General features: G+C 39.8%; 1 protein-coding gene across 1 annotated transcript in view; it reads left to right on the top strand.

Moving 5' to 3' along the window:
• Positions 1 to 19,212, top strand: part of LOC120865404 (ryanodine receptor 2-like) — an 803,227-nt gene extending 784,015 nt beyond the window's left edge. Inside the window, exons 102-106 of the mRNA XM_040242681.1 lie at positions 771 to 927; positions 2,306 to 2,370; positions 4,328 to 4,428; positions 5,353 to 5,404; positions 17,788 to 19,212. Coding sequence (XP_040098615.1) covers positions 771 to 927; positions 2,306 to 2,370; positions 4,328 to 4,428; positions 5,353 to 5,404; positions 17,788 to 17,883 — 471 coding nt within the window. The 3' untranslated portion in view covers positions 17,884 to 19,212. The remainder of the gene's footprint in view (positions 1 to 770; positions 928 to 2,305; positions 2,371 to 4,327; positions 4,429 to 5,352; positions 5,405 to 17,787) is intronic.
• The last annotated feature ends 4,133 nt before the right edge of the window (positions 19,213 to 23,345 follow it).

Raw genomic sequence — 23,345 nt, 5'->3', positions numbered from 1 at the left:
AGAGAAGCCAGTTCTGGGGATTAGTTTTTGAAGAGAGAGGGAGATGAAGAAGAAGTGGCCGACGGGTCTGAGAAGGAATGACCAGAAATATAGGAGGGGGGAACCCCACAACCAAGAATTATCTGGTCTGAAATGTTAATAGTGATGAGGCTGAGAAACCCCTCCCCAAAGCATTTTACTGCACTCTTTTTTCTGCAGTGGACATTTGCAGCAGTACATATTGTTGGTTACTTTAAAATTTCAGCATGTTAATGATGAGCTGCTATTTCTTCCCTGCCTCTCTCATTTTTCTTTATTCTAGAAATTAAAGTTAAAAACCTTTTTGCATTATATTCCACATATGATAGATGAGGGGATGATAAGTGTTAAGTCTGATTTTTTTCCTTGCTTTATTTCCAACATTCTATCCAGTTATACATTGGACTTTTACTTCCCCATTCCTTTGTCTGTTATGTTCAAAACAAATCGAACAATGCAATTAAATATAGTTTTGTGCCCCTTAGTATGATCTTAATGCCAGATGCATTTCCTGCAAAGTGTGTCAGCAGGTGCTAAGCAGAGTATGCAGTACAGAGTTCTGTTTAAAAGACAGCAGAGTCAAGTGTTTGCATGACAATTACAAGTATTGAAACAAAAAGAGATGATGTAGAAGGCAAAGATTCTCATCATTTCCAGAGTGAAGATTAGGAGCTACAGAGAACCTTAGGTGTGTTGAGTATAAAAATGGGCAATGATCCTCCAGGAGGTGATGCCATTCCTTTCTTTTCCAGTGCTATATGTTCCACATGTATGTTGGAGTACGTGCTGGAGGGGGTATCGGTGATGAAATCGAAGACCCAGCAGGTGATGAGTATGAGATATATCGAATCATCTTTGACATCACCTTCTTCTTTTTTGTAATTGTCATTCTCTTGGCCATAATACAAGGTAAGCACACTGAAGGTCAAGAAGATCTAGAATCTGACCTACTTATTGTTGAAGCTGACATTACAGATAGGGTCAGACTGTCAAGTGTTTCCTAGAAAAGCCAAATAGAACTTTTCCTTTCAGTGTGTCTTCATTGGAAATCTGTAGAAGGAAAAACAAAGAGTAGTGGACCTTGGTCTAGGGGTGGGGGAAGAGATGAATACAGGTTTCTTTGAACTCCTTTCAAATAACATAATGGAAAGAGCACTTTCCCGGGTCTGATTTCGAGCCCTGCCACTGACATCCTTTACAACTAACGGTGGGTGAGCCATTTAACATCTTTGAGTCTATCACATGGAAATTATATAAAGTTCTAAGCCATGGATTATAGAAAATATTTCTTTAAAAATGATGTTGGTTCCATGTGCCCTGTGAGCAGAGTATTGTTCTTCACCTTTGAAGAAACTGAGCCACAATAAGTCAAGTAATTCAGCTGAAGTGCACAGCTGCAAAGTGTCAGGGCTGGAATCCAAACCCACAGGGCTGGAAACCAACCCCTCACATGGCACCACAGCACCGTGTTGACCCACTCGTTCCTTCTTTCACCCCAGGGTAACTTGGAGTGGGTGGTTTTTCTCCTCTCCTTTTATTCCAAGGTAACTTTTTTTTTCCCCTTAGAAAAATCATTTATGTTGTCTTTTTCTACTTACATATTTCCTACCTTGAAATAAATATCTATAAATGACACATTATCCTCTAAATTCCACAGGCAAAAATGGTACCTTTTTTTTTTTTTTCAGTAAAGTACAGGAACACATTTAAAGGATTCATGATCTTCCCCTTTATGTCTTTCTTGAGTGCAACAATAATGTGTTTTATAAGAAGGGAAAGTCATAAAACACTTGGAAGACAGTGTACAGTCAGGCAAGTCACAGGAGAATAGGGGACAGAGCAGAAGGAAGCCATTAGTTGGCTGATTGCCACAGTTAATAATGTTACGGGAAGTTTATTGATAAGGAATTTGTGGGGGAAAAAAAAAGATTTGGGGCAAATTCCTCACAATGAATATAAGCATGTTTGATTTGCAAATTAGCACTTGAAAACTTATTGGTGGCATTTTCTGTACTTTACAACCATAAATCTCAATTGCTCTTTCTTAGCATGAATATACCATTTATTGATGCCAAGGTAACCAGTTTCCCCTGCTCTGTTGCTTCATTCTTAAACCCCTTTTTGGATAGTGTGTGGCCTGTTAACTGCGTGTGTTTCTACCCCCTACCCCAAGGAGATATCACTACTGCCTTCATAAGAGTATCCAGTGTATACATTTCCCAGTGTAGCTGTACATGGTCCCGTCCCTGGTTGCTAAAGATTAAATCCTGTCTTTATTTAACACTAGGTTTAATCATCGATGCTTTTGGGGAACTAAGAGACCAACAGGAACAGGTCAAAGAAGACATGGAGGTAAGTCTGTTTCTCACTCTACGTTTTGTTGTGGACACTGTCTTCACTGCCTTTATCAAAGAATTATGGCAGTGGGAGGAAGGGGAAGAACATGAACAATGTGTAACTTATATTGGCCTGTTTTTGGTTCAGGCAACACGTATAGTTGAGCAAGGTTGTAGGCTCCAGGTACATACAGACAGTAATATGGCACCATCCACCCCTCCAGGAGTGGGAAGACCATCTATTCTAAATGATGGATTCACTGACAGATTAGTAACCAGGCAATCACAGAGCAGTATGATGAGCACTTATGGGAGGAAACCCTGAGTACTGGGGTCCTTGAGGCTTGTGTCTCATTTCATCTTGGATGATCAGGGAAGTTCTTAAAAGAAGAGATGCACAAACTGAGGCCTGAAGATTGCAGAGGTGTGGATGTGAGAGACAGAACGTGCAGGATAGTTTAGGGAACCTTCTCACCCCCACTATGTGCCCCACTATGCCCATTGGATTCTGTGAGAATGTCACAGCCTGAGGTTCTATATACCAAGACTCTGGTTTTCAGGAATTTGATATGCAGATTTTTCCCTTGGAAGCATAATTGGTGCAGGATGAAGTATTACATTCTAATAATAGGACTGGCAAGGAAGGCCAACTAATTAAGAGCCTAAAAACACATTTGAGAAATTTACAGTATAACTTACAAGGTAGGAAACAAGAAAAGGGTTTTAAGTAGGGCAGTGACATGATCAGATTTACAATTAAAAAAAAATATTGATTAAAATGGGAATAAAGGCATGACCAGGAACGGGGAAGCAGCTGTCAGCATTTTCTAGGTAGGAGATGATGAGGCTGTTGCTAAAGAAGTGCCACTGAGGAGGCAGGAACCAGATGGACTCAAGGAGTACTTTGGAGCTGGCATGGAAAGAACTTGGTGATTGGCCATATGCAGAGGATGAAGTTTGGAGCAAGCAGAAATGATACCAAGGTTCCGGCATGAGCCTCTAGAAAGAAGCATGGTGGCTCAGTTAAACACACAGTGACCAAAGGAGGTAACAGAGGAAGGGCAGTTTCCTGGAGAAAGCTGTTAAGCGTGAACCTATTTATATAAGAGACACTGAATTGTGTCCAAGACTGGACCACTGAATGGAGCCTTTCTGTCATCAGCAGCTGTTGATCAGTAAGGCAAAGAGAATTATAAAATATCTTAATAATCTTGATTCTAGGCTCTAGCATCTAGGGCATCGTAAACATGCCTCTAGTGGTAGCTATTTGGTGGAGCTGCATGAGGACAATAGTTATTAAATTCATTTGAGTTGATACATAGGCAGTTCTAATGGTAAAATAGAAAGCCGGCTTCTCCCTGAGTTTTGGGCCTGCAGATGGCAGACCTAGCAAGTGAAGAGAGAGAGGGATGGGATGGGAGGGAAGCAGGGAGAGAAGGCATCCTATTTCTAGAGTAGATTGTCATCCCAGTACATGGCCACTGGTTAATTGTGTACCTGGCACATGGTGGACCTTCTCTGACTTGTTGATTCTATATCTCATAGTTTGGTATTTGGTTTGGTGTCCCCCGCCCACCCAACTGGTCATCAGACATGGCTAGGATAGGTACCAAGTTTGTGGTTTCCACTGAGGACACATTTAGTCATGCCTAGCTAGAGCCAGCGTCAGAAACAAGAGTGATCACCAAGCCTGGGTGTGCTCACTCAGGCTGGAGAAAAAAAGACATTGCTTTTCAGCCATCATCACCCTGTACTCTTCTGCCTCTGTTGCTCCTTGCTGCTGGTTCCTGTGTCACTGAAACTCCAAAATAAGATATAGTTGTGGCAGCAGTTAAACTGGTATTCAAGTACTTGGTGCACCCTTCTGGGATGATCTTTTATGCAGACTGAGTAAATCAAGAATTGCCCCCGAGTGGTGAGTTATGTTTTCCTTTCTCAACTCTGACCTTTGAATATTTGCCTTTGTCTTCTAGACCAAGTGCTTCATCTGTGGGATAGGCAATGATTACTTTGACACCGTGCCACATGGCTTTGAAACCCACACTTTACAGGAACACAACTTGGCCAATTATCTGTGAGTATGCCTGACTCACTCCCTTGCCTCTCCCGACACCCAGGCATCCCTCAACTCAGCGTGCTGGAGAAACTGGAGAGAGAACCCCTCTCATTACCACCGGCCTCAGGCTTCTTATAAGCCTCCCTGAGGGAAACACCCACAGCTAGTGGTTCTTTTTCCTCAAGAGTAGGTTAACTTAGGGAATGAAGTTGCAATGCTCCACATGAATGATACCTTCTAGAACATGAAATGAAAAGGTGGAAAGGATGAGCAGAGTGTGTACCAAGCCTCTCAGAGAGTTTTGTCTGTGTTTCTCATTTCGAACAGGAATGTTCCATCTGCTCCCTAGAGATATGTGAATCTTCATTTTTCTTTCCTGAGAAAATACAGAGCGCTTTAGGCACTATTGGAAAACACAGATAAAAGTGACTTTTTTTAATACACAGAAATCTAGCTATTACTCAAGACTAGCCAGAAACTGTACTTTGGTACAATATTAATTCTTAATCTGTTTCTAACCTGATTTTAATATCTAAAAGAAGAGATACAGAATAGCATTGAAGTGGACTTTGGGATTCAAAAGTATGTGATATTAGAAGTTATTTAACCTTTTTAATCCTTGATTTTCCAAATGAGGACCACAGCTCCTGACCCATAAGTCAATAAATAGGATATAGTTGCAGGCAGGGTCTGGCACTAAACCTGGCATAAAGCAGCTCCCAAGAAGTATAACTTGACCTGTGCATACATTTTAGCTCTTTTGAAAAAATATTTTAAAAGAAGATAAGCTTTTGGTCCCCATGGCATTTCTGGTTTCTTTTTCTTTTTTGCCCTGCATGTTTGATACATTTCTATGCTCTGCCATAGCCCATAGCAAGATCAGAGGTATCTGTTTATGCTATTTCCATACAATCCATTTCTGATTACTCTCTGTATCTGTAGGTTTTTTCTGATGTATCTCATAAACAAAGATGAAACGGAGCACACAGGACAGGTACGTAAACACTGACCTACATCATCTGAAAACATTGATAAAAGAATCCCTGCTTGCTGGAATAAACATGTACATTAAACATTAATATCAGAATTACTCTCAGATATTGGTCATGGTATCTTAGTATAAAAATTCCTTTTGTTCTGGATGAGTATACAAAGATTGCCATAGTAGAAAAAAGTAAAATTAGAATTGAACATTTATTAGCTGAAAATGCCGAGCTTGGGTTTTGATAATTATAATGTACTTGATTGCTTAATAAGATAGCAGATTATTTCAAATGAACTTCATCCAACAGTATTACTGTCATTTGAAAATAATTGCATATCCTGGGACAAGATGGCAGAGAAGAAGGACCCTGAGCTCACATCCACTCAGGAGCACACCAGAATCACAAATAACTGCTAAACAACCACTGATGAAACAGCCTGGACCCTACCAAAAAAGATATCCTATATCCAAAGACAAAGAAGAAATCACAGTGAGATGGTATAAAGGGGGCACTTGCAATATAATTAAATACCATAACCCCTAGGTGAGCAACCCACAAACTGGAGAACAATTCTATCACAGAAGTTCTCCCACAGGAGTGAGACTTCTGAGCTGATGTCAGGTTTTCCAGCCTGAGGGTCTGGCATCAGAAAGAAGAGCCCCCAGAACATTTGACTTTGAAGGCCAGCAGGGATTGAGTGCAGGAGATCCAAAGAACTGGAAGAAACAAGGACACCATTGCTGGTGGGTGCACACAAGGTCTCATGTGCATCAGACCCAAGGCAAAAGCAGTGACTTCATAGGAGCCGGGGCCAGACCTACCTGCTAGTTTTGGAGAGTCTCCTCAGGAGGCGGGGAAATATTAAAAGCAACAATGGGAAACCAAGAAGTTACATAAAAGGGGTTCTATATAATAGTACTAACTAGTACTAACAGCTGATTTCTCAGCAGAAACTCTGCAGGCCAGAAGGAAGTGGTGTGATATATTTTGAGTGATGCAAAGTTAAACCCTACAATCAAGAATACCCAGAAAGGCTCTCATTCAGATTTGATGGAGAACCAAAGCTTTACAGACAAGCAAAAGCTGAAAGAATTCAGCATTACCAAACCAGCTTTACAACAGATGCTAAAGGAACTTTTCTAGGTGGAAAAGAAAAGGCCAAAACTAGGAACAAAATTACAAAATGGGAAAGCTCACAAATAAGGCAAACATATAATAAAGGTAGGAAATACTTCTCACACATATATGATATCTAAGTCAGTAATTGTGGGAGGAGGAGAGTACAAATGCAGGATATTTGAAATTAAGAGATCACCAGTTTAATCAAGTATACACACAGACTGCTATATCAAAATAGCATGCCAACCAAATCAAATCTATAATTGATATACACACACAGAAAGTGGAATCCAAACACAACACCGAAGATGATCATCAAATCAAAGAGAACAGAAGGGGAAAGGAAGAAAAGATGTATAAAAATAAACTCAAAAAAATTAACAAAATTGTAATAAGAATACCATATTAATGGGGCTTCCCAGCTGGCACTACTGGTAAAAAACCTGTTTGCCAAAGCAGGAGACATAAGAGACTCGGTTTCAATCCCTGGGATGGGAAGATCCCTTAGAGAAGATAATGGCAACCCGCTCCAGTATTCTTGCCAGGAGGATCCCACAAAGAGAGGAGCCTGGCAGGCTACAATCGATAGGGTTGCAAAGAGTCTGACATGACTATAAATGGGTTAAATGCTCCAGCCAAGACAGACTAGCTGAATAGATACAAAAACAAGATGCCTATATAGGTTGTAGAAGAGACCCACTTGAGAAATTGGGACACATATAGACTGAAAATGAGGGGATGGAAAATTCCATGCAAATGAAAATCAAAAGAAAGCTGGAGTAGCAATACTTACATCAGACAAAAAAGACTTTAAAATAGAGACTCTTACAAGAGACCAAGAATGACACTACCTATGATCAATTGTAAATATTTATGCACCCAACATGGGATCACGTCGCTATAGAAGATAAATGTTAACAGACAGAAATTGACAGTAACACAATAATTATGATATAAACCCCACTTACATCAATTGATAGATCATCCAGACAAAAAATCAATAAGAAAACATAGGCCTCAAATGACATATTAGACCAGATGTAGTTCATTGATAGTATGAGTATTTCATCCAAAAGCAGCAGAACACACATTCTTTTTACGTGCACATGCAATATTCTCCAGGATAGATCACATTCTGTGCCACAAAGAAAGCCTTGGTAAACTTAGGAAAATTGAAATCATATCAAGCATCTTTTCTGACAACAAGGTTATGAGATTAAAAATAAATTATATGAATACAACTGTAAAAGACAAAAACACATGAAAACTAAATACCTTACTAAACAATCAATGGATGAATGAGGAAATAAAAACATACTAGAGACGAATGAAAACAGACAATCCAAAACCTATGGGTTGGAGCAGAAACAATTCTAAGAGGGAGGTTTATAGCAATAAAATTTTACCTCAGGAAACAAAAATTTGAAATAAATAATCTGACATTACACCGAAAGCAACCCCAGAAAGAAGAACAAACAAACCTCAAGTTAGCGGAAGGAAATACGTCATAATGACTAGAGCAGAATTTAATGAAAAAGAAATGATGAAAACAATAGCAAAAATCAATGAAACTAAAAGCTGCTTCTTTGAGAAAATAAAACTGATAAACCTTTAGGGAGATTCATAAAAGAAGGGATAGAACTCAATAAAATTTGAAAAAAGGAGAACTTATAACTGATACCGTAGAAATACAAAGGATCACAAGAGACTACAAGCAACTTTACACCAATAAAATGGAAAAGTTAGAAGAAATGGACAAATTCTTAGAAAAGTACAACCTTCCAACCTGGACTAGGAAGACATAGAAAATATGAACAGACAAAACGCAAGTACTGAAATTAAAACTGTGATTAAAAAACTTCTAATAAACAAAAGTCCAAGACAAGATGGCTTCACAGGCAAATTCTATCTAACATTTACAGAAGAGTTAACACCTATTCTTCTCAAACTATTCCAAAAAAAAAAACAAAAAACTACATAGGAAGGAACAGTCCCAAGCGCCTTCTATAAGGACACAATCACCCTGATACCAAAACCTTTCAAAGATAGAATAAAAAAGGAAATTACAGGCCAGTATCACTGATGAACACAGATGCAAAAATTCTCAGCAAAACACTAGCAAACTGAATCCAACAATACATTAAAAGGATCATACACCATGATCAAAAGGGATTTATCCCAGTGATGCCAGAGGGTTTTCAGTATCCACAAAGCAGTCACTGTGATACACTACATTAACAGATTTAAGAACAGAAACCATGTAATCATCTCAATAGACGTAGAAAAATCTTTTGACAAAATTCAACACTCATTTATGATTAAAAAAAAAAACTCCCCAGAAAGTGGGCATAGGGGAAAGGTACCTCAACATAATAAAGGCCATATACAACAAACACAGCAAACATCTTTCTCTATGGTGAAAAACTAAGTATTTCCTTGAACATCATGAAGAAGATAAGGATGTCCACTCTCCCCACTTTCATTCAACATATTTGGAAATCCTAGCCATGACAATCAGTGAAGAAAAAAAATAAATAAAATGAATCCAAATTGGAAAAGACATAAAACTGTCACTGTTTGCAGATGACATGATACTATGTATAGAAAATTCCAAAGTTGCTACCAGAAAACTACTAGAGCTCATCAATGAATTTGGTAAAGTTGCAGGATGCCAAATTAGCACACAGAAATCTCTTGCACTCTTATACACTAACAAAGAAAGGTGAGAAATAGAAATTAAGGAAACAATCACATTTACCATTGCATCAGAAAGAATAAAATACCTAGGAATAAACCTACTTAAGAAGGCAAAAGAGCTGCATGCAGAAAACTGTAAAATATTGATAAAAGACATTAAAGATGACACAAACAGAGAGATATACCTTTTTCTTAGATTGGAAGAAGCAATATTGTGCAATTGACTATACTACCCAAAGCAATCTTCAGATTCAATGCAATCTCTATCAAAATACCAGTAGCGTTTTTCACAGAACTAGAAAAAAATGTTACAATCTGTATGGAAACACAAAAGACCCCAAATAGCCAAAGAAATCTTAAAAAAGAAAAATGGAACTGGAAGAATCAGGCTCCCTGAATTCAGATTGTGCTACAAAGCTACAATAAACAGTGTGCTGCCGGTACAAAGGGCTTCCCTGGTGGCTTAGTGGTAAAGAATCTGCTTGTAATGCAGAAGACATGGGTTCAATCCCTGGGTCAGGAAGATCCCCTGGAGAAGGAAATGGCAACCCACGCCAGTATTCTTACCTGGGAAATTTCATGGACAGGGGAGCCTGGCAGGCGTTCATGGGGTAGCAAAAGAGTCAGATGCTACTGAGTACACAGAGCATATATAAAACTGACTCGCTTTGCTGTACAGCAGAACCTAACACAATATTGTAAATCAGCTCTAATAAAGTTAAAGAATGTAAGACCAGAAACTATAAAGCTCTTAGAGGAAAACAAACAGAACTCTCTTTGACATAAATTGCAGCAGATCCTTTCTGACCCACCTCCTAGAGTAAGAAAATAAAAACAAAAATAGACAAATGAGACCTAATTAAACACAAAACCTTTTGCACAGCAAAGGAAACTATAAACAAGATGGAAAGATAACTCTCAGAATGGGAGAAAACATTTGAAAACAAAGCAACTGACAAAGGATTAAACTCTAAAATATACAAGCAGCTCATGCAGCTCAATATATATATTTTTTAAAACACCCAATCAAAAAATTGACATAAGCCCTAAACAGACATCTCTCAAAGACATACAGATGGCCAACAAACACAAGAAAGGATGCTGAACATCACTAATTATTAGCAAAATGCAAATCAAAACTATGATGAGGCATAACCTCACACCAATCGGAATGGGCATCATCAAAAAATCTATAAACAATAAATGCTGCAGAGGGTATGGAAAAGAGAGAACCCTCTTGCACTGTTGGTGGGAATATAAATTGATACAGCCACTATGGAGAACAGTATGGCAGTTCCTTAAAAACTAAAAACTGCCATGTTAACCAGTACTACGGGCAGGAATCCCTCAGAAGAAATGGAGTAGCCATCATGGTCAACAAGAGAGTCCGAAATGCAGTACTTGGATACAATCTCAAAAACGACAGAATGATCTCTGTTCGTTTCCAAGGCAAACCATTCAATATACCGTAATCCAAGTCTATGCCCCAACCAGTAATGCTGAAGAAGCTGAAGTTGAACAGTTCTATGAAGACCTACAAGACCTTGTAGAACTGACACCCCCAAAAGATGTCCTTTTCATTATAAGGGACTGGAATGCAAAAGTAGGAAGTCAAGAAACACCTGGAGTAACAGGCAAATTTGGCCTTGGAATGCAGAATGAAGCAGGGCAAAGACTAATAGAGTTTTGCCAAGAAAATGCACTGGTCATAGCAAACTCCTTTTTCCAACAACACAAGAGAAGACTCTACAAATGGACATCACCAGATGGTCAACACCGAAACCAGATTGATTATATTCTTTGCAGCCAAAGATGGAGAAGCTCTATACAGTCTGCAAAAATAAGACCAGGAGCTGACTGTGGCTCAGATCATGAACTCCTTATTGCCAAATTCAGACTTAAATTGAAGAAAGTAGGGAAAACCGCTAGACCATTCAGGTATGACCTAAATCAAATCCCTTATGATTACACAGTGGAAGTGAGAAATAGATTTAAGGGCGTAGATCTGATAGATAGAGTGCCTGATGAACTATGGAATGAGGTTCATGACATTGTACAGCAGACAGGGATCAAGACCATCCCCATGGGAAATAAATGAAAAAAGCAAAATGGCTGTCTGGGGAGGCCTTACAAATAGCTGTGAAAAGAAGAGAAGCAAAAAGCAAAGGAGAAAAGGAAAGATAAAAGCATCTGAATGCAGAATTCCAAAGAATAGCAAAGAAGAGATAAGAAAGCCTTCTTCAGCTATCAGTGCAAAGAAATAGAGGAAAACAACAGAATGGGAAAGACTAGAGATCTCTTTAAGAAAATTAAGAGATACCAAGGGAACATTTCATGCAAAGATGGGCTCGATAAAGGACAGAAATGGTATGGATCTAACAGAAGCAGAAGATATTAAGAAGAGGTGGCAAGAATACACAGAAGAACCGTACAAAAAAGATCTTCATGACCCAGATAATAGTGATGATGTGATCACTCATCTAGAGCCAGACATCCTGGTATGTGAAGTCAAGTGGGCCTTAGAAAGCATCACTACGAACAAAGCTAGTGGAGGTGATGGAATTCCAGTGGTGCTATTTCAAATCCTGAAAGATGATGCTGTGAAAGTGCTGCACTCAATATGCCAGCAAATTTGGAAAACTCAGCAGTGGCCACAGGACTGGAAAAGGTCAGTTTTCATTCCAATCCCAAAGAAAGGCAATGCCAAAGAATGCTCAAACTACCACACAATTGCACTCATCTCACACGCTAGTAAAGTAATGCTCAAAATTCTCCAAGCCAGGCTTCAACAATACGTGAACTGTGAACTCCCTGATGTTCAAGCTGGTTTTAGAAAAGGCTGAGGAACCAGAGATCAAATGGCCAACATCTGCTGGATCATCGAAAAAGCAAGAGAGTTCCAGAAAAACATCTATTTCTGCTTTATTGACTATGCCAAAGCCTTTGACTGTGTGGATCACAATAAACTGTGGAAAATTCTTCAAGAGATGGAAATACCAGAGCACCTGACCTGCCTCTTTAGAAATCTGTATGCAGGTCAGGAAGCAACAGCTAGAACTGGACATGGAACAACAGACTGGTTCCAAATAGGAAAAGGAGTATGTCAGGCTGTATATTGTCACCCTGCTTATTTAACTTATATGCAGAGTACACCATGAGAAACGCTGGACTGGAAGAAACACAAGCTGGAATCAAGGTTGCTGGGAGAAATATCAATAACCTCAGATATGCAGATGATACCACCCTTACGGCAGAAAGTGAAGAGGAACTCAAAAACCTCTTGATAAAAGTGAAAGAGGAGAGTGAAAAAGTTGACTTAAAGCTCAACATTCAGAAAACGAAGATCATGGCATCCGGTCCCATCACTTCATGGGAAATAGATGGGGAAACAGTGGAAACAGTGTCAGACTTTATTTTGGGGGGCCCCAAAATCACTGCAGATGGTGACTGCAGCCATGAAATTAAAAGATGCTTACTCCTTGGAAGGAAAGCTATGATCAACCTAGATAGCATATTTAGAAGCAGAGACATTACTTTGCCGACTAAGTCCTGTCTAGTCAAGGCTATGGTTTTTCCAGTAGTCATGTATGGATGTGAGAGTTGGACTGTGAAGAAGGCTGAGCACCGAAGAATTGATGCTTTTGAACTGTGGTGTTGGAGAAGACTCTTGAGAGTCCCTTGGACTGCAAGGAGATCCAACCAGTCCATCCTAAACGAGATCAGCCCTGGGATTTCTTTGGAAGCAATGATGCTAAAGCTGAAACTCCAGTACTTTGGCCACCTCATGCGAAGAGTTGAGTCATTGGAAAAGACTCTGATGCTGGGAGGGATTGGCGGCAGGAGGAGAATGGGACGACAGAGGATGAGATGGCTGGATGGCATCACTGACTCGATGGACGTGAGTCTGAGTGAACTCTGGGAGTTGGTGATGGACAGGGAGGCCTGGCGTGCTGCGATTCATGGGGTCACAAAGAGTCGGACACGACTGAGCGACTGAACTGAACTGAACTGAACCAGTAATCCCATTACTGGGCATATACACAGAAAGCCATAATTCGAAAAGATACATGTCCCTAAACGTTCACTGCAGCACTATTTATAATAGACTGGACACTAAATGTCCATCAGCAGAGGAATGGATAAAGAAGATGTGGTATGTATATACGATGGAATATTACTCAGCCATAGAAAGGAATGAAACTGGGTCATTTGTAGAGACACAGATGGACCTAGAGACTGTCATGCAGAGTTAGGTAAGTCAAAAAGAGAAGAACAAATACTGTATATTAATGCATATATATGGAATCTTGCAAAAATGGTGTCAATGATCTTATTTACAAAGCAGAAATAGAGACACAGATACAGAGAATAAATGTATGGATACCAAAGGTGAAAGGGGGAGTAGGATGAATTGGGAGCTTGGGATTGACATATATACTCCACCGATACTGTGTATAAAATTAGTTATGTTAGTTATATCTAATGAGACCCTACTGTTTAGCAGAGGGAATTCCACTCAGTGCTCTGAGGCAAATTAAATGGGAGGGAAATCCGAAAAAGAGCTATATATAGCTGATTCACTTTGCTGTACAGTAGAAACTAACACAACATTGTAAAGCAGCTATATTCCAATTAAAAAACAAAACACCATTCACCTATGGTCACCTAATCTATGACAAAGGAGGCAAAAATATACAGTGGAGAAAAGACAGTCTCTTCAAAACATGGTGCTGGGAAGACTGAACAGCTCCATGCAAAAGAATGAGATTAAACATTCTCTAACACCACACTTAAAAATAAACGCAAAGTGGGTTAAAAATCTACATGTAAGGCCAGATACTGTAAAACCCTTAGAGGGAAACACAGGAACAACACTCACTGACAAAAATCACAGAAAGTATTTTTTGGTCCTCCTCCTAGAGTAACAAAAATAAACAGAACCTAATTAATCTTAAAAGCTTTTGCGCAGCAAAGGAAACCATAATAAAAACGAAAAGGTAACCCACAGAATGGGAAAAACTATTTGCAAATGAAGCAACTGACAAGGGAGTAATCTAAATACACAAACAGCTCATGCTGCTGCTGCTGCTAAGTCACTTCAGTCGTGTCCAACTCTGTGCGACCCCATAGACGGCAGCCCACCAGGCTCCCCCGTCCTGGGATTCAGCTCATGAAGTTCAATCTAAAGGAAAAAAAAGCCCAATCAAAACATGGGTGGCAGATCTAAATAGACATTTCTCCAAAGAAGACATAAGATGCCTAAGAGGTTCTTGAAAACATGATCAACATCACTAATTAATAAGAGAAATGCAAATCAAAACTACAACAAGGCATTACCTCACACCATTCAAAACAGCCATCAAAAAATCTTCAAATAACAAATGAGGGAGACGGTGTGCAGAAATAGAACCCTCCTACACTGAGGGGAATGTAAATTAGTATAGCCGTTGTACAGAACAGTATGGATGTTTCTTTAAAAAACTAAAAATAGATCTACTGTATGATCCAGCAATCCGTTGCCTGGCCATATATGCAGAGAAAACATAACTCAAAAACATTCATGTACTTCAGTGTTCATTGCAGTACCATCTCAATCATCAGTCCATGGAAGCAACCTAAATGTCCATCTACAGAGGAAGGATAAAGGAGATGTCGTACATACATACGATGGAATATGACTCAGCTATTTAAAAAAAATAATGAAATAATGACATTCGCAGCAACATGGATGGACCTAAAGATTGTCATCGAGAGTGAAGTATGCCAGAGAAAGACAAATATATGATACCACTCATATATGGAACCTAAAGAACGGTACAAGTCAAAGTATTTACAAAATAGAGATACTGTCACAAATGTAGAGAACAATCTCCCTACCAAGTAGGGAGAAGGGGGTTGGGATAAATTGGGAGATTGGGGTTGACATATATACATTACTATAAATAAAATAGATAATCAACAAATACCTACTGTATAGCACAGGGAAGTCTACCTGAAACTCTCTAATATATGGGGAAAGAATCTGAAAAGAATGAATATATGCATATGTAAAATGAGAGCTTCCCCAGTGGCTCAGTGGTAAAGAATCTGACTGCCGAGGCAGGAGATGTAAGAGATGCAGGTTTGATCCCTGGATTGGGAAGATCCCCTGGAGGAGGAAATGGCAACCAGCTCCAGTGTTCTTGCTGGGATAATCCCATGGACAGAGGAGCCTGGCAGGCATTCATGGGGTAGCAAAAGAGTCAGATGCTACTGAGCATACAGAACATATGTAAAACTGACTCACGTTGCTGTGCAGGAGAACCTAACACAATACTGTAAATCAGCTCTAATACAAATAAAAATGTCATAAACACAAAAAATAAAAGGAAGCAACTCCACTTACCATTGCATCAAAAAGAATAAAAGTAGCTAGGAATAAACCTACCTAAGGAGGCAAAGACCTTTATTCTAAAAACTATGAGATGCTGATGAAAGAAATCAAAGATGACACAAACAGATGGAAAGATGTATCATGTTCTTGGATTGAAAGAATCAGTATTGTCAAAATGACTACACCACCCAAGGCAATCTACAGATTCAATGTAATCCCTATGAAATTATCAGTGGCATTTTTCAAAATAAAATTTTTAATTTGTGTGAAAACACAAAAGACCCTGCATAGTCAAAGCAATCTAGAGACAAAAAGATGGAATTAGAGGAATCAGACTCCCTGACTTCAGATTATACTGCAAAGCTACAATAAAACAGAGTGCTATTGGTGCAAGAATAGAAATACAGATGGAACAAGATAGAAAACACAGAGATAAACCCACATACCTATGGTCAATTAATCTACAGAAAGGCACAATACATAATGGAGAAAGACATTCTCTTCAATAAGTGGTGCTGGGAAAACGAGAGCTCCATGTCAAAGAATGAAATCAGAACATTAACACTGCACACAAAAATAAACCTAAAATGGATTCAAGACCTAAATGTAAGACCTGATACTATAAATCGCTAGGGGAGGAAATGGGCCAAACACTCTTTGATATAAATTGTAGGAATGTCTTTTTGGATCAGCTTCTCAGTGTAATGGAAGTAAAAACAAAAATAAATAAGTTGAACCTTATTAAATTTTTGGACAGCAGAGGATCCATAAACAAAATGAATAAATGACCTGTGGACTGGGAGAAAATATTTGCAAATGATGCAACCAGCAAGAGATTAATTTCCAAAAAACTCAACAGCTCATATACCTCAATATTATAAAAACAACCTAATCAAAGAATGGGCAGAAGACCCAAATAGACATTTCTCCAGAGAGGACATACAGATAGCCCAAAAGCACATGAAGAATGCAAAGCATTGATAAGTATTAGAGAAATGCAAATCAATGATACCTCATTGGAGGTATCACCTCATACTGGTGAGAATGACTATCAGAAAGTCTACAAATAATAAATGCTAGGAGGGTGTGGAGACCAAGGAACCCTCCTTCACTGTTGTTGGGATTGTCAATGGGTCCAGCCACAATGGAGAACAGTATGGGGGTTTCTTAAAATACTAAAACTAGAGCTACTCTGTGATCCAGCAATTCTACTCCTGGGCATTATCTGGAGAGAACCATTAATTTGAAAAAATACATGCACCCCAGTGTTCATTACAGCACTATTTACAATAGCCAAGAATGGAAACAACCTTTGTATGTATATCACACACATACAAACACAATGGAATATTACTCAGCCATAAAAAAAACAATGAAATAATACCATCTGCAGCAACATTGATGAACCTAGAGATGATCATATTAAGTGAAGTCAGAAAAAGAAGAACAAATATCATATGATATCTCTTATATGTGGAATCTATAAAAATGATATAAATTTATATATAAAACAGAAATTGACCCACATACATAGAAAACATATCTATAGTTACCAAAGGGGAGAGGGGTGAAGGATAAATTAGGATTTGGGGATTAACATATACACACTACCATATGTAAAACAATCAAAAAGGACCTACTGTACAGCACAGGGAACTATACTCAATATTTTCTAATAACCTATAAGGAAATGAATCTGGAAACAATACACAGACATATATACACACACACACACATATGTGAACTGAATCACTTTGCTATTCACCTGAAACTATCTCAACACTAAATCAACTATATTTCAAGTAAAAAAAAAGAAAAAAATAATTGCATATAAAATGTTTAAGGTTCTGATCAAGCTATTTGAAATTCTCCCTCCTCAAATATTCACCTCCTGTTGTTAATAGTTTGAATGGTGAAATTAATAATACTAATTTTAAGGAATTCTCAAAATTGTATATCACAAATAGTTTTTTAGCATTATTATGGTCAGGATGAAGATCCATTATTGGTAGAAACAACCTGGAGTACTTAGGCGCCATCTAAATGAATCTGAGACTCTCTAGTTAATATAACTATATGTAATACACCATGATACTTTGTGATATATATAACAACAAATTTGAGTTTCTGTCTTGTATTTTGTGGTAACACACAGATCCTAAGGAAAGACATGTTGTTAACACACTGCCTTTACTTTTACAGGAATCTTATGTTTGGAAGATGTATCAAGAAAGGTGCTGGGAATTTTTCCCAGCCGGAGACTGTTTCCGGAAACAGTATGAAGACCAGCTAAATTAATCTCAGTCCCAGATCACCTCCAAAAACCAAAACACACACACATGCACACACACACTCTCTCTGTCTCTGTCCTTCTGTTTCTAGACTGTCTTTCTCTGTTCTCTTGGAAACATCTTGCTGATGTTGTGAACTGCCAGCGTTGGGAGCTGTGTTTCTGAAGACTTTGCTTTTCCCCCCACCTAGGGTATTTTCTTTAAGAATAATGACTGAAGAATAATCTAAATTCATACACAGAAAAAATAGGAATTTTGAAAAGAAAAATATTCTGGAGATTCTCAATCATTATTATACAGACAGATTTCCTTCTGAAACTCCTGGAAATCTGCTTGCACCCTGGACATTCACAGGGAAGCGTGGCAGCCACACTCATTCAGCCTCTTTATTTCACCATCCGGAAAGGAACTCTCTAATGGTCACAGAGCACTGTAGCACTTACCAGATTGCTGTGGACACCACTTACGAAGGGAAATAGTGCCTTACTATATGTGGGTTGAGCTATGCAGAAGATATGTGCATGAAAAAAAAAATCTTTATTTTCTTTATGTCGACTTTTTTTCTTAGTTAGATTGACTTTTGTGAGTTTTTTTTTTTTTTTTCTTTCATGCTTTTCTTCGGTGGGGGAGGGTAAGAAAAGCAGTTTGTGTGCACCTTTTGAAAAAGACGGGTGGCCTGTCTCAGGACGAGAGGAGGTTCTTCTCATTCATCCAAATTCCCACTTCCCCTCCCCCCGTGCTCCTGCTTTTATTTTGGTAATGCTCTGATGCAATATTGCAACTTTATGAAATCTTTGTATGAAAACAAAAAGACTGCAAAAAATACACTTTCAAAAGAAATAATTTATTGCATGTTTATTATGCAGGTTTAAACAAACCAAGAAAACTTTCAGAAGCAAATTGATCCACGTGAGAGAATTTTCATGATAATTATATTCATAGTAATAAAGTGTTGTGGGCTTAATTGTGTATTTGGAGCCAGTGTCATCCACTAACAATATGATACATTATGAACTTGACCGTGGTTTTGGGTTTTTCCTCTTTCTTTCAGCCACCTGTGATCAGTTGTGGATTAAGGACTTCTTTTCAGGCCATTTTTTAAATATCAAAGCTGAAGCAATATCCATTCAGGGATTTCACCAGTTGCATCAAAAAACATGGATGATAATATCAATCACTCCATTTTGAGTCCTTTTAAATGTGATGTGAATCTTTACAAATAAAAAGATTCAGAATGGAAGCAAGGTCATTTTGCAAATATTGGCGCTCTTTTATTACAAGTCTGCTTGTTAATTTTAGAATTGTAAAACTGCTCTGATTAAACTATTTAACTAACTTTCTCACCTTTTTCCATTTCACTTATAAACTGGGATTCATCCTAAAAGCCTTGAACTTTCAGTTGAGTGTGTCTAGGTCAATCTAAGCACTGCCTTAAAGCCCATCATACTTACCTGTAACTAAGCAGGTTTTTATCACAAACGATTATGGAACCTCAGAGCTATCTAGCATTTTGAATCACCTAGCCCCATCCCCATCATTTCTTTATTTTGGGGTCATCCAGATTTCTTAGAAACCACCAATGACAGAAAAATCAGTTCAGTCAGTTGCTCAGTTGTGTTCAATTCTTTGCGACCCCGTGAACCACAGCACACCAGGCCTCCCTGTCCATCACCAACTCCTGGAGTCTACCCAAACCCATGTCCATTGAGTCAGGGATGCCATCCAGCCATCTCATCCTCTGTCGTCCCCTTCTCCTCCTGCCCCCAATCCCTCCCAGCATCAGAGTCTTTTCCAATGAGTCAACTCTTCACATTAGGTGGCCAAAGTACTGGAGTTTCAGCTTTAGCATCATTCCCTCCAAAGAAATCCCAGGGCTGATCTCCTTCAGAATGGACTCGTTGGATCTCCTTGCAGTCCAAGGGAGTCTCAAGAGTCTTCTCCAACACTACAGTTCAAAAGCATCAATTCTTCGGTGCTCAGCCTTCTTCACCGTCCAACTCTCACATCCATACATGACCACAGGTAAAACCATAGCCTTGACTAGATGGACCTTATCGGCAAAGTAATGTCTCTGCTTTTGAATATGCTATCTAGGTTGGTCATAACTTTTCTTCCAAGGAGTAAGTGTCTTTTAATTTCATGGCTGCAATCACCATCTGCAGTGAATTTGGAGCCCCCCAAAATAAAGTCTGACACTGTTTCTACTGTTTCCCCATCTATTTCCCATGAAGTGATGGGACCAGATGCCATGATCTTTGTTTTCTGAATGTTGAGCTTTAAGCCAACTTTTTCACTCTCCTCTTTCACTTTCATCAAGAGGGTTTTTAGTTCCTCTTCACTTTCTGCCCATAAGGGTGGTGTCATCTACATATCTGAGGTGATTGAGATTTCTCCTGGCAATCTTGATTCCAGCTTGTGTTTCTTCCAGTCCAGCATTTCTCATGATGTACTCTGCATAGAAGTTAAATAAGCAAGGTGACAATATACAGCCTGACGTACTTTTTTCCGATTTGGAACCAGTCTGTTGTTCCATGTCCAGTTCTAACTGTTGCTTCCTGACCTGCATACAGGTTTCTAAAGAGGCAGGTCAGGTGGTCTGGTATTCCCATCTCTCTCAGAATTTTCCACAGTTTATTGTGATTCACACAGTCAAAGGCTTTGGCATAGTCAATAAAGCAGAAATAGATGTTTTTCTGGAACTCTCTTGCTTTTTCCATGATCCAGCAGATGTTGGCCATTTGATCTCTGGTTCCTGTGACTTTTCTAAAACCAGCTTGAACATCAAGAAGTTCATGGTTCTTGTATTGCTGAAGCCTGGCTTGGAGAATTCTGAGCATTACTTTACTAGCATGTGAGATGAGTGCAATTGTGTGGTAATTTGAGCATTCTTTGGCATTGCCTTTCTTTGGGATTGGAATGAAAACTGACCTTTTCCAGTCCTGTGGCCACTGCTGAGTTTTCCAAATTTGTAGAAAGCAAAGAGAAACTAAAGAACCTTTTGATAGGGTAAAGGAGGAGGGTGAAAGAGCTGGCTTAAAACTAAATATTAAAAAAACCAAGATCATGGCTTCTGGCTCCATGACTTCATGGCAAATAGAAGGGTAAAAGGTGGAAACAGTGACAGATTTCCTCTTCTTGGGCTCTAAAATCACTGTGGACAGTGACTGCAGCCATGATGACTGCTTCTTGGCAGGAAAGCTATGACAAACCTAGGCAGGGTGTTGAAAAGCAGAGACATTACTCTGCTGACAAAGGTACATATAGTCAAGGCTATGGTCTTCCCAGTGGTCATGTATGGTTGTGAAGTCTGGACCATTAAGAAGGCAGAATGCCAAACAATGGATGCCTTCAAACTGTGGTGCTGGAGAAAATTCCTGAAAGTCCCTTGGACAGCAAGGAGATCAAACCAGTCAATCTTAAAGGAAATCAACCCTGACTACTCGTTGGAAGGCCGGATGCTGCAGCTAAAGCTCCAATACTTGGTCATCTTTTGGAATAGCCAACTCACTGGAAAAGTCCCTGATGCTGGGAAGGATTGAGGACAGGAGAAGAGGGCATCAGAGGATGAGATGGCTAGATGGCGTCACCAACGCAATGGAAGTGAGCTTGGGCAAACTTCAGGAGATAGTGAGGGACAAGGAAGCCTGATGTGCAGCAGTCTATCGGGTTGCAAAGAGTTGGACATGACTGGGCAATGGAACAGCAACAACAATTCTACAAGAACATCCCCCAGAACACAGAGGTTAATAAACGGCCATAGGGTCCAGTCTAGAGAAGTCTTCAGGAAGGTCACTCATCTTGGATGCTGAAGGTGCCAGGGTAGGACAGAGACCCCAGGATGCTGGGGCGAGTAGGATGACCACATGGGGGCGAAGCTAACCCCCGGTGTGGCCAGTGTCAACAGGACTAAGTGGACGGGGATATCTGGAGCCAATCCTGTCTTCAGAAATGCCCTTTGGATCTCCTAACGTTAGCGCTCCTCTCTGTTATGGTAGCACCTTCTCCCTGAAGGAACAATGGGAAACACTTCCTCCATCCCCAAGGATTCACCCCTCAGGTGGTTCTGAGTCCCTGGGACAAGTTTTATCTAGATTCTTTAAAATAAGAAAAGCCCACTTTCTTTTGTAACATAGCTTGGCTCAATATAATCTTGAAGATGATGAAGCCTGGCCAGAAAATGAAAGCCTCAGTTATAATATCACCCTACAGTTAGACATCTATTGTAAAAGGCAGGGGAAATGGACAGAACTTTCCATATTCAGGCTTTTATAGCCCTAAGAGAGAACCCAGAGCTCTGCAAGTCCTATGTTAGACAGCCCCCCTGCCAGCTGGGACCCATGCATGCTACAAAAAGCCCTCTCTAGTGGCATCTCCAGAGGAACACAAGCCCCAGCAGAAGACCCATGCCCCAGCACTCTTCCACCAGTTTCTACCCTCCCTGCCCTATAAGCCTCTTTCCTCTTTGGAACCAAAAGTGCAGCCAGAGCTTCCCTGCCCCCTTCAGGAAGTAGCAGGGAATTCCCAAGGATGACACCCCTTTTTCTCTGACCATCCTCAACTAGTGCAGCACTCTTTTAGGCTGATTCTCAGAGGACCCCAGTTGCTCACTGGCAAATTCTGGGGACTAACTCTATCCTTTGACCTTACCTGGAGGACCTAGATATTGTCCCTTCCCACTGCTGTGCCAGAAGAAAGACCTATATTTGTGCACAGGCTCAAATATATGCTTATGGATGACATGCCACCCCACCTCACCAATGCCCTGTGGGCATGACAGCAGTGCCTCTGATGGATCCCAATAGGACTATCATCCAGGCCAGCCTGGAATCAAGAGAAGGGACCACATGATCCTTCCATGATCCTTCATGGAAGGGAAGAAACGATGCATAACTAAACCTGTTAACGATGCTAAGGGTAAAGAGATCACCCAAGATCAAGATGAAAATCCAGCCCTATTTCAGGCCTCACTGGAAGATGCCATCAGAAACTATACAGATGTAGACCCAGATCTTTGGAAGGAGTCCCTGTATTTGCAACTCACTTCATTAGCAAATCAGCTCCTAACATTAGTAGGGAGCTTCAGAAGTTTGCTTTGGGACCCCAAATGCCTTGTGACCTTCTTACTGATACAGCCCTTCACTATCTTTAACAACAGAGACCAGGCTGAGGAGGAAAGGAAAGTACAGTGTGACATATGAAAGGAAAGACTGCAGCCATCATAACAAAACCTAACCCATCTCCCTGGAAACCCTAAAAGTATTTCCAGAAGACTGTTGCCAGGAAAGGAAGCCTTTTTAAACTGTGGGAGTCCTAACCCTAGAGCCCAGGAAACAGGTCACAGCATATACCCAGACATCATCCACACTGCAAGAAGGTGGGCCACTGGAGGAGGGAATGCCCCCAGCACTGAAGGAAGGAAATTCCCCCAAGCTAGTGATGGTTGTTGATAGGGCCCAGGACCTCTCAGTG

Source organism: Oryx dammah, unplaced genomic scaffold, assembly GCF_014754425.2.
Source record: "Oryx dammah isolate SB20612 unplaced genomic scaffold, SCBI_Odam_1.1 HiC_scaffold_6, whole genome shotgun sequence".
Lineage (NCBI taxonomy): Eukaryota > Metazoa > Chordata > Mammalia > Artiodactyla > Bovidae > Oryx > Oryx dammah.
The sequence above is the reverse complement of the archived record's forward strand: the minus strand, read 5'-3'. Positions and strand labels throughout refer to the sequence as shown.